Below are 12,802 nucleotides of genomic sequence, written 5' to 3' on the forward strand. Positions count from 1 at the left end.
ATATATATAAATACATATATATATATATATATAAATACATATATATATATATATATATATATATATATATATATATATATATATATATATATATATATATATATATATATATATATATATATATATATATATATATATATATATATATATATATATATATACTAAATCATTGTATAATTGAAAGAAAGTTATATCCTAGTAGATAACAATTACTCTTTTATTTTATTTTACTCATTTTGTAATGAGTTTTTATTCTCGTTTTGAAATTCGAAATATTATTACTGAATGAGGAAAGATGAGTATATATAAACAAATAAGGCCCATGTAGATATTGGGGATTGATCTTCCCTTCTTTTCATTTAACTTGGAAGATCGTGTTCTTCCTTGCTTGTGGTTGTGGGGTTGGAGGATGGCTAAAGGGAGTGCAAATATACAATCATACATGAAACATCCAAACCAAATGTGGAAAATTGGGTTCAATTCCCAAAAGAATTATACCATTAGAAGTGTGATCTCTACTATTATGAGTTGCTTTTATAAAAGACCGTTTTTTGGTGAATAATATCTAATAAGAAGTTTTTATGTTAATAATTTGTATTAATGAGCTATTAATTGCTTCTGAATTATCTTTGATTTTTTTTTTTCCTTATTTGATATATATGAGTGATTCTTAAAAGCAAAAACAATTTTTTTTATTTGCCAATTGCCATTAACTTTATTTCTTTTTCATTCTAACATAATATGAAGTTTAAAGGAAAAGGGAAGATATTTTTAAAAAATATATTTAACTTATAATTTATTGGATTTGTGTTTTGTGGTAAACTTAGAAGAAAATAGAATATAACTAAGTAGAAAAAACAAATTTGACACATAAACCTATTGTACAAAGGAGTTGATCATAATATACGCGACTCATTTTCTTGTTTTTTAATTGTTAATAAGGACCTTATTTTTATTAATAATTTGAAAAATATAATGCAATGATATATAAATTTTTATATTAAATTCTCGATACCATGAATAGGATAACATATTAATCTTAAAAAATTAAATAATTAATTGTTCTTAATTTTACAGTCATAAATAGTTAATTAAATACGGAATAATTTTTTAATCCCTATTAATTAATTAAATAATTACTACTTCTTATGAAGTACATAAAAAAACATTAGAATAACAAGTATTGAAATTAATAGAAGTATACAATCTCTACCTCTTATGCACTCATTTTCTCTTTTTTATAATTTAAAAAAAAACATTTTCTACGTTAAAAATATAAAAACTAATTGGATAATTTTATAATTTTCAATGACCAATAATAGAAGAAAAAACCCAAATGAAGCATGAACCATGCAAAATAATCCTCCCCTCAACCAATGAAACCACGTGTCATAACGACTAGTCTATTTTGACTCAGCGGAGCCACCGGAGTCTAGAATTACAATTTTATCCTCTACGCTCAAACTCTTTCTCTGGCCTCTACTATTCTTCATCTAACCTACATTTTCAATTTCATTTCACCTTTTCTCTTTCTGTATAATATAAATACACTTTTCCTTAACAATTTCCGAATTTTGCTATTTTAGAGAGAGAAAGTAGAAAGAGAAGGTCACAGAATTAGAGGAGAAAAGAAAAGTAAAAAAAAAAGCGAGGGAGAAAAAAGAGAAGAATTTCACGAATTTTAATCCACTTCAATGGAGCCAAATCGCTTGCATAATTTCTCTCCTTTCATGTTATGATCTTTAAAAGATCAATAAATTACTAAATCGATTTTTTTTTTCTGGGTTTGATTTTATTTCTTCGATTCGAAACCTAACCCTAGCTTATTTCCGTAATCGCAACTTATGTTGATTTGGATTCTTTAAAGAGACGAAAAGCTGTGATACCTGATCGTATCTTTGAAGATTTATCGATAATCGTCATTTATAGATCTAAGAAATGCCGTCACAGGCGGATCTAGATCGGCAGATCGAACAGTTGATGGAATGTAAGCCATTATCGGAAGGAGATGTGAAGACACTTTGCGATCAAGCGAGAGAGATTTTGGTTGAAGAATGGAACGTGCAACCTGTGAAGTGTCCGGTGACGGTTTGTGGAGATATCCACGGACAATTTTACGATCTCATTGAGTTGTTCCGTATCGGCGGAAATGCTCCTGATACTAATTATCTTTTCATGGGAGATTATGTAGGTCAGTTTTGAAAGTAATTAATTCTTTTGTTTCAGCTGGATTTTTTCTTTTAATTTAATATTGTTCATGTTCATTGAAAATTTGTGAGATCTTCCATTTTAAGAGAAGAGAATTCTAAAATGTGTAAAAATGATGTATTTTACTTTCTTCGTTTTGATTTCATTTGAGTATCGTTGTCCTTAAATGTGTGAGCCGGTTTGATTATGTGACGGAGCTGTTTTATTACATAAGCTTGATGTTAAATAGGAAAAATTAGAGGAATTTTGTTTTGTGTGTTGGTTCATGAGTGGATTCGAGAAGAAAAAAAATGGTAGGCAAGATGATTACACATCGATTTCAAATGTGAGGGTAATGTTGCTGAAAAATCAATCTATTAATTGATTCTCTCTTGGTTATGTAATGGTTGAATACAAAGAAGAGTTGTATAGACGACTTTTATGAGAAATTATAGCGGTAAAACTATTTCCATATTTATGAATTATGAGGATCCTTACCTCCATTTGTAAGGAATGAAGTATACCCCCATATTTGTTAGTGTGATCTCTAGGACTGTAGAAATTTGAGCAATTAAGGTGGATATTGTCCTATTTGTTGCAAGGTGATTAGTTCAAATCATTTTGATTGCGTATCATGGGATTAAGATGTTGAAGTCTTGAAGACATGGACTGTTTAGAGAGTTGTAATGATGTTAGGATCATTTTATGGAGATAAGGTTTAATATAGCTTCAAGAAGGGTGTCAATGTAACCCTGCGGGGGAAAGGAGTTCTTTCCAGGTAAAGCTACAAGCTATAGAACTCATAAACATTTCAATCTATAAACTATACATTTTGAAGCAGGAATCATGGGACATGGATCATGATATTGACTTAGTTTGCCAATATGAATATATGTTTTAGGCCTTTATGTGATGTGGTGTAATTATATTATGTAAAATATCCGAGGCTCATTGGGCATCGTTGGGTAGTAGTCTTAGAATGCCCAATAGGGGTAAATGATTGTTGGAATGTGATGGACCAAAGTAATCTGAGTTACATTGTTGTACGTAATTTTATCCGGTGTATAATTTGGCATGCCTCTGGTGAATGATAAGTTCTTTGTGTACCAAAGTACTTAGACTAAGTTTTGTATAAAATGAATGTTATTTTATAGCTCCATTCCCCCCCCCCCCCCCCCCCTCTCTCTTTTTACTATGGATCATGATAAATGTTTGATCCAAATTTCATTTTTAAGTCTCAATCTTCTTTAGTTTATACTTGATTGTAGCTAAGTTTTGAAAAGCGTGATAAGTACGCCTCGCATAGAGGCTTTAGAAAAATCTCTTTTATTACTCTGGGCTCAAAGATATACGTAAAGTGTGCGTTTTTGTGCGCGGTTTGTGCTTTTTGCGCTTCATGCACTTTTGCTTTTTCATAGGGGAAAATGAATTTGTTTAGCTATTTCATGTAATAACTGGAAAAAAAAAAAGTTGTCATTTGTGAACGACCTCATTGCTATCACAAGGTTAAGACCAACTTTCCAAGACCATCATGCATTCATGCTCCATCTTGCTTGATCCACTTTGTATGATCTTCTATTGACTCTTGGTTGTATATACTTTTCTTGTTACAAAATGTTTTTTTATTCTTTTTTAATATGTGGACTTGCATTCTGTGCCATGTTTTTATTTATAATTTACTCTGTGAAATCTGGTATAATTCATTACACTTAACTCTATAGCCATTAGCCATTTTGAGTGTTGATGTGAATTTTCACCACCAAGTTCCTTTTATGTGCCTCTGCCTGGGGCTGCTATTGTTTACTTAATGTTCATGGATTCAATGGTTTCTCATCATTTAGCCTTTTTCTTGATAGGAGGATACTTGCTACTATAATTTAATTTATTTGCAAAAGGTGTTTCCGCCTCTTAACATATTGCCTTTTGCTTACTGTCATGATGACAGATCGTGGATACTATTCAGTAGAGACTGTTACTCTCCTGGTGGCTTTAAAAGTTCGTTACAGAGATAGAATTACAATTCTTAGAGGAAATCACGAAAGTCGACAAATTACTCAAGTGTAAGTCTCTTTTGCTTCTCTTCTATATCGCACAACTATTAGTCCTTTGCAGTTTGACGATTTGGCCCAGGAATACTGTCTCACATGTATTTGTTGGATGCACCCAAATTGTAATAAAAATCTTTTACAATCTGGAAGATGTGTGTGATAGACTAGGTTTTCTATTGTTGTGTACAACCAAAAAAAATTAATAGTTTAGTGCAATAATGGAAGATTGTTAAAAGTAGAAATGTACGCGAATGTAATTTGTAATATTGAAGTTGATATTTGTTAAAATAAACTGATGTAGGAAACCAAAAAGAATACGATATACTCTGATAGTAAATTACAGGCTTTTGAGAGGCTTTTACTTTCCAAAATGAGTTGAAACTTAATACAAATATTTTCAGACCCCTAACTCTCTCCCTCCTCTATATATACTACTTTCCGCTATTAAATTATTTTCCAAGCCAATTAATTAACTAGATAATCACTATTATACTCTAATACATGATTCCTGTTATAACCAAAATCTGATGCACTACATACCCTCATAAATAATTCCTTTTAACACCCCAAGTGTGATGCGTTGCATCCTGGCCATCCAAAGACCCAACTTATTCTTAAGGTGTATGAAATTAGGTTTTAAAGTAATGGAATCAAAAGAAATTGGGAAACTAAAGGAAAATTTTATCACGCCTAAATAATCGTTGAAGACTTTTTGGGTTGTTTAAAAGAAATGTGTGTAATGAAATGGGTGCTAGATTTATTTTTGAGGTTTAGAAAAAAGAACTCCTTGGATAACTATTTTTGTGGGCGGAAATTTGAAAACCCCCAAGTGTGGGGCCTTCAAGTAGTATTTCATCACAACTTTACTATTTCTCTAATATAGGTAATCGGGTGGGTATGTCCTGTTTGAACTACTCGGCTTTTGATGAGGATAATACTCATTTCATCAATTGACTCCTACAATCGACCGTTTCTTCCTTTTTGCAATCCTCGGCCAAGTACTCATTACATCACTGTCTACAGTGAAAATTTGCAGTATATTCTCCATTTCAAAGCACCCGTGACATCATCTTCCCAAATTACTTTCTTTTTTTTCCCATGGAAATTTTTTAGTACACCCGCTGCATATCGTTTGTGGTACAACAGTCCACCATTTGCATGCCAAATGTTATTCATTCAACAGTGTTATTGTGCGCTGTAAAATATTGTCTACTACTAGCGCCCACCTCTGCTGCATATATATATATATATATATATATATGTGTGTGTTTCTTTGATTATACATTCTATTACTTTGAATATATTTCTAATCTCTTTATTATAGGCTTATTTGAATGGAAATTATAATTTTTAATTATCATAATTTATTGAGCTTAAGTTTGAGTCCAATAGGTAAAGATAACAAGTGTACATAATATTTATGTGTAGTAGCGGATATAAAAATTTAACTATGGGATTCTCGAAATTGATCATAATAATTATAATTAGATAAAAACAAAACACGAAGGTACCATGACATATTTTATATACAATATTTTTTACAATTTTTCTCAAGAAACTCCATGATATATAATTTATGTTGGACCTAGGAAATCCAAGACCCCTTAGTAGACGCCAATGTGTATGTGCTGAATAATTAGATTCTACATTATAATTACGATTGCACTTAAATGTTGGTGTTGATTTAGTTGTTTCATTAATTTTTTGTAGTATTTCTTTATTGAACCTTATTGTATTTGAAATCCAACTGTAATTAATTTATATTAATTTATGTGTTAATCTGATGGTTTTGCTATATTGAACTTCAGCTATGGTTTCTATGATGAATGTTTAAGGAAGTATGGAAATGCAAATGTCTGGAAGCATTTCACTGATCTTTTTGATTATCTACCTCTTACAGCTCTTATTGAGAGTCAGGTCAGACTTGTTAAAATGCTCACTATATTTAAATTATGGGTCCAAGGTTGACCATAGTAACTAATCCAAAACAACTGAATTACAGGTTTTCTGTTTGCATGGAGGCCTTTCACCATCTTTAGACACATTGGACAACATCCGAGCCTTGGATCGTATACAGGAGGTATGCTGCAATATAATAACCATAATTTTAATTTTCCAAATGAAAGGTGCTCCTGCTGGTGCTGGTATTCAATTGTCGAAAGATAAAAATCTAACAGTAGGGTGAACATATTTTATCTCACACTGATGCATGTGTTTTACTCTCTATTTGGAGGTTCCTCATGAAGGACCAATGTGCGATCTATTGTGGTCTGATCCTGATGATCGATGTGGTTGGGGAATTTCTCCTCGTGGAGCTGGCTACACTTTTGGGCAGGATATAGCAGCTCACTTCAACCACACCAATGGCCTTTCTCTTATTTCTCGAGCCCACCAGCTTGTTATGGATGGTTATAATTGGTGTCAGGTTTGTGGAAAGCCCTATTCCTGGAGTTTAGATACTCCGTTTCTTTGGGGATGTCCCATTTGCTTTTATACGGAATCCAATGCAGTAATTTAATTCTTAGTATGTCTAGTTGTATATAATTTAAAATTGTTAAAGTTAAAATTTATACATTTTACGTTGAAACAAATGAAACAAAATTCCACTTTGTTTTAACTTGATTAAGAATAAGATACAAACTAAAAATGATTGATGAATAGTGCAAAAAAAAAATAAAAATTGAGACACTCTGAAAGAAATTGAGAGAGTATAATTTTCACCCCCAAGTGTTTCAATACTATTTTGAAACTATTTGCTAAGTTACGGTGTAATTTTGCAGGAAAAAAATGTAGTGACAGTTTTTAGTGCTCCAAACTACTGCTACCGTTGTGGAAATATGGCTGCAATTCTTGAGATTGGAGAGCATATGGAACAAAACTTTCTTCAGTTTGACCCTGCCCCTCGACAGATTGAACCCGACACCACTCGCAAGACCCCAGACTATTTTTTGTGATTTCAATAGCTCCATCTGTCGTTTGTAAAACTCTTACTCCTCGTGTTGCTGTAGATTTATTTGAAAGGGAGGATTTTCAGTTGTTTGAGGCCAATGTCAACATCATTCATTGCTTCGGAATGATATTTTGCTCTGAATTAATGAAGGCCTCAGTTGTTTATTTGTATATTTCCCGCAGGAAAGCATGTAGCAGCAGCGAATGGTATTTGGTAATGTTTTTAATGTTACTTCTACAAAATCTTGAAGGCAGAGTTTCAGTATGTTGGTCTCGTTTTCCGCCAAATCCGTGAGGACGGCTGGAATAATACGGGGTTAATAAGGCTATTTAGTGCTTGGGTTTCCTGAGGGCATAGCTGAAATTGAAGATCATGCTGCTTATGCTATTCTGCAGCATTTTTTTTTTTAATTTTTGTATGTTTTGATAATTCGTATACCTCATAAGTCGTACTCATAACTCAGGTTCAATTTCACTATGAAGAATATTCAAGTATATCACCTGTTATCATATCAAGCTCAATTTGTATCTTTATAGTTTTAGTTCATTTGATAAACTTGCATTTATTGTAATTTTATTTTGTTAAATATGTGCATTTTTAAAGAAGATATTGGGATCCAAACCAAATTAGAGAAGCAGACTAAATGGACATAGGTTTTTTGAGCTAGATTATAGCATTTCCTCTTACAACTTGCCTCTACGCCAAATTGAGTTGTCCGTTGGAGTTATATTATACTTTGACGGCTTGTTTGGTAGATGGTAGTAAACGGTGGTAATTGGAATGAAAAAATAGTGTAATTTTAGTTGAAAAATTTCTTAGCTACCTTTATGTTCATGGTTGTTCAACTTTAATTATCTCATTTTCTTCATAAAGTTCATTCCAATGCATTACCATTGAGAGAGGTGATATTAGGTGGTAATGAAAATTTGTAAACAAAAGAAGTTTTTATGATTAAAGTTGCATTACCATGGGAATGATATGAAACTTTTAATGAAATTTTACACTATAAATTATTCTCATTATCACAATTTAATATCATTAACCAAACGGACCGTTAGTCCATTTGAAATTATTAGTTTTCGTTCTTAGTCATTTTATATATTGTTATTCACAAATCAGCTGGTCTTGGCCAAGACCGTCTCAAATTGAGACCAAGAGTGGGCCGGCCCAATTTTCGCGTGTATCAACCTCACATGCTTTCTCTCGTTTTTTCCATTTTCTGGGTATTTTTCAATTTTAATCTTAAAGGTATCAATTTTGACCTTAAAGGGTATCAATTTCAACTTAAAGTAACTTTAAACAGATCAATTAACATAAAAAGTTTCAATTTTGACCTATTTGTTGTAACACCCCGGCCCTCGGACCGCCGGTGACTACTCACATAGACTGTAGATTGGCCTCAAAGACCAACACAAGTCTTCCAGCGCACTTTGGCCTCACTCGTGTGACCCATCCTAAGATTGCTCCCCACCAAGCACGCTTAACTGTGGAGCTCTTAACAAATGGGCTCCCATGAAAAGAAGATGCACTTGTTGATATGAGTAGTCTATCAATCATTTTTCAAGCTAAATACGAGTTATTACATTTGTGATCAATTTCGACGTTAAACTATCAATTTCTACCTAAATATGATTCTGTTTCACAATTTGAGCACGAAGTTAATAAATTGGTATTATTTTATCATTCTATGGATGAATTTTAAACAACAAATGAATGGTCAATAACACTATCAATTATAGTGTTAAAACATTGAACAATACAAGTACTTTTATTTCAATGCAACATGATGGTTCTAATGAAACATAAGAGTACTTGTACTTTTTAATCATCAATCAATAATAGTGATATTACTCTTTCCTCAACACGTTTATATATATTTGTAAATAGTTCAAATTGAATATGTTTATAGTTAAATTATGACACATAAATTGACAATTGATGTTTTATGATCTAACTCAACTTTGAACGTGTAAGCTTCAATTATCGTTTTCAAAATAAGTATTTCAAAGTCTATAATGATATTGTATAGGTTTTAATTCAAATTGAATATATTAATAGTTAAATTATGACATATAATTTAACAATGGTGTTTAAAAATCTAACTCAATTTTGTACTTCTAATTTTTAATTATCGTTTTAAAAATAAGTATTCAAATTGTATAGATATATTGTATATCATTTAGTTCAAATTTAATATATTAATAGTTTTAACACTATTATTGATAGCTTTATTAACCATTCATTTGTTGTTTGAAATTCATCCATAGAATGATAGAATAATATCATTTTATATAACTTCGTTCTAAAATTGTGAAACAGAACTATATCTAGGAATAAATTAATCAGTTTAACGTCAAAATTGATCACTAATAAGTTAAAATTGAAATTTTTTATTTTAACTAATACGTTTAAGTATTACTTTACGTTGAAATTGATACCTTTAAGGTCAAAATTGATAAATGCCTAGAAAATGAAAAAAACAAGGGAAAACGTGTGATGTTATACGCGCAAATTGGGTCGGCCTACTCTTGGTCTCAATTTGAGGCTGTTGCGGCCAAGTTTTGGTGTTCACAAATTCTTGTGAGAGACGGTCTCTTTGAGAGGAAAATTTGAAAAAAAGAAGACGTTTTAATGAAATTATTCAAAAAAAAAACTTCGTTCAAACTTTATTCCCAAAATAAGCGTCCTTGGCTCCAAAGCTAGGCTTGGTGTATACTCGCACTTATTAACAGTGAATTAAAACAGATGGTCAAAATTTTAGTCAAGCCTCAAGTCGCTGTTAGTAACAGCGACATTAAGGTTGACTGGTCAAACCTTAATGTCGTTGTTACTAACAGCGACTTGAGGTTGGTCTAGTTTGATTTTTATTGACTTTTTTGTATGAATTAAACTAGCCGTTGTTAAATTGAAAAATAGTCGTTATGAAGTTGAAAATAGTCGTTGTTATTATGTTCTATAAATAACTCCATCATTTCCCTACTTCATTGTATCCAAACTCCATCATTCTTGTTCTAGTTAATCGATTTTGAAGGTAACATAAAGTATTATGTTAGTGTTATTCTCAATTTATAAATGTTAATATTATTTTTGATTTACTTATGTTACTATATCATATGTGTTCCGTAGATGTCACAGGAGCATTCTATTGAAGAGCTTTGTGATTGTGGTTATGAAGTTGAGATTAATACAGATTGGAGCGACATCGATCATGGCCATGATTTTGTTGCTTGTCCTTTCTACTTGGATGAAGGATTCGGCTGCACGTACTTTAGGTGGGTTGCTCCGAAGGGTACTAAATGTCAGAGAGAGTTAAAGATACAGCTCAAAAAAGAAAAACAAGAGCTTAAAGATGAGTTATTTAATCTCAAGAGGCAAATAGATGATATAGCACATAGGAAAGAAGAGACTGAAAGGATTATGAGAAAGTTTAAGAAGCAATCTTAGTTTGCGGCGGTGGTTTAACTTAACGAATGAACTATGTAATTTGATATGGATTCGTTGAACATGAATGAAATTGTGTTGAATTTTCGAAAGCATTTTCCCTATTTGAGTATGAGTGTCTGTTTGATTTTGATTAAATTCATATTTAATTCTTGGCAAAATGATTCATCGCCGAAAACTCTGAGTAATTAACATCATTTCATTCATAATAAACATGTGACAATACGATAAACATATATACACATCTACATATATATTAAAAAATATACACAACAACCCACATGTTACAAATATTCAATATATATAAAACGTTATAATGTTTAATATATACAAATAGTATACTAATGCTAATCTTGCTCCTGTAACCTCTCTAACTGTGATGGTCTTTTACAACGCCTACGATAGTAAGAGGCGATCGTATGACGCTCGGGTAGGGAAGGTGATTGATACTGGGAAGATTCAGCACCTTTGAGGACTCGGCACCATAGTCGGGGCACGTTAAGTCTACCTCTTCAAGATGAACGTCGGCATGATGAGGAGATGACCCTTGCTCGTCCATAGTGGTGTCAGGCACAGTAACTTCTGGAATGACGTGCTGAAACTGTGTCCCTAGGAGTATGCCTTGACAATCTCTCGTGCAGGCTCCTCCTGGCTGGAGTTGATGACAACTGCAATGCCCTGTGCCTGCATTCAATTTGGAGTTGATGTAATATGTAAGTTCTATGGATAATAATCAACATGGAAGAATACTTACAAATTGTGTCATCGTCGGTGCTGCGAGAGTGTACTGGGTGGCATGTCCCTCGATGGGAAGTCGTGTAAGCACAACTACGTCAACTAAAGTGACAGTAGCTTCACCTAGAGGTAGGTGGAAGGTATGTGTCTCTTGGCGCCACCGCTCAACTAAAGCAGTGACTAACGCCCAATCGACTCTCCCATAAGCGATGAGGTGGAAGTCGTACAACCTCGCTCGTTGAATCTAGGGGATGATCCGTGCGTCAATCTGCCACAGAGCAGAGTCGGGATGCCTGGTGTATATGGTCTTGGTGTGGGATACCTGAACGCAAAGATTATATGAGCATAAAGTTAAAGTATTAACGCATACACATTCAAAATACTAAGTTGACTAACCTGAACATCCTATAGTACACTACTCCTGTGATCCGCCTGCATCGTCAGTACACTAGGGTCGCGAGGGCCTAGAGCTGCTGGATCCATCTCTACTGTAATTCAACAATAACTTACTTGTAGTTATGATTATACGTAAAAGACTTAAGAAATACTCAAATTGTTTACTTATGTTATTTATTTGTTTTCATAGTCTTTATGTTTCGATACTCAAATACAGATACTGTTTACCTTGACGTGCAAGTTCTAGTGTTGTGACCTTCACTACCACACCGTCGACAAGCGTTGCGTCTCCTTGATCCTTCGTCCATCTCGTTGCTTATCCTCCTTGATAGGGATGGTCATGGGGCGGGCCTGGAGCGGGTCTGGCCAGACCCGGACTCTTTTATTTTTTATTGATCCAGACTAGGATCCGGACCCTAAGGGTCCAAAACTTTCAGACCCAGACACAGACCCTACGGATCTCACGGGTCTAGGGTCCTTAATGAGTCTTATACAAAGCCTCTTTGATTTGTCAAAATTGAACCTTTTGCGAGTCTTTTTGTATTTTTGTAAGCAACTTATTATTGTATTACAAACACTTGTTCGAGTCCATAAAATTCAAATACAAAATAATTACTAAAACGTAAAAACACTTGTCTAAATACATAATTAAAAATCAAATATAAAAGACTAAATGAGATACATAGTTTATATTCAATAACATTACAAAATAATTACTGGATTGAGATTAATGAGAAGGCAAATTAGGCAATCAATATTCAAGGCATTATATATTAATAATAAAAAAATTAATATTAGAATATAGAAATCAGAAATTCATAATATAAAAGTTAAAAGTTTAGGCTCCGGGTCTTCACCTTAGGACCTGGACCCGTCAAATATTTTTTGGATCCAGATCCGACCCGGATCCGATGGGTCTAAAAAATTAAGACCCAGACCCTTAAAAAAGGGGGGGGGGTTCGGAGCGGGTCCAACAGGGTCCTGAACCCATGACCATCCCTACTCCTTGACTTAGGTCTTCCTAGTCCACGAATGTGATCTGGAT

The 12,802-nt window shown here is 32.9% G+C and overlaps 1 protein-coding gene across 1 annotated transcript; it reads left to right on the forward strand.

The window, feature by feature from the left end:
- Positions 1 to 1,451: 1,451 nt before the first annotated feature.
- Positions 1,452 to 7,808, forward strand: LOC130820724 (serine/threonine-protein phosphatase PP2A-2 catalytic subunit). The gene is made up of 6 exons (XM_057686215.1): positions 1,452 to 2,191; positions 4,133 to 4,247; positions 6,044 to 6,152; positions 6,238 to 6,315; positions 6,469 to 6,660; positions 7,016 to 7,808. Exons 1-6 carry the CDS (start codon positions 1,939 to 1,941, stop codon positions 7,187 to 7,189), a joined length of 921 nt encoding a protein of 306 aa, XP_057542198.1. The 5' UTR covers positions 1,452 to 1,938; the 3' UTR covers positions 7,190 to 7,808.
- Positions 7,809 to 12,802: the final 4,994 nt, after the last annotated feature.

The sequence above is a fragment of the Amaranthus tricolor genome, chromosome 8 (assembly GCF_026212465.1).
Source record: "Amaranthus tricolor cultivar Red isolate AtriRed21 chromosome 8, ASM2621246v1, whole genome shotgun sequence".
NCBI lineage: Eukaryota > Viridiplantae > Streptophyta > Magnoliopsida > Caryophyllales > Amaranthaceae > Amaranthus > Amaranthus tricolor.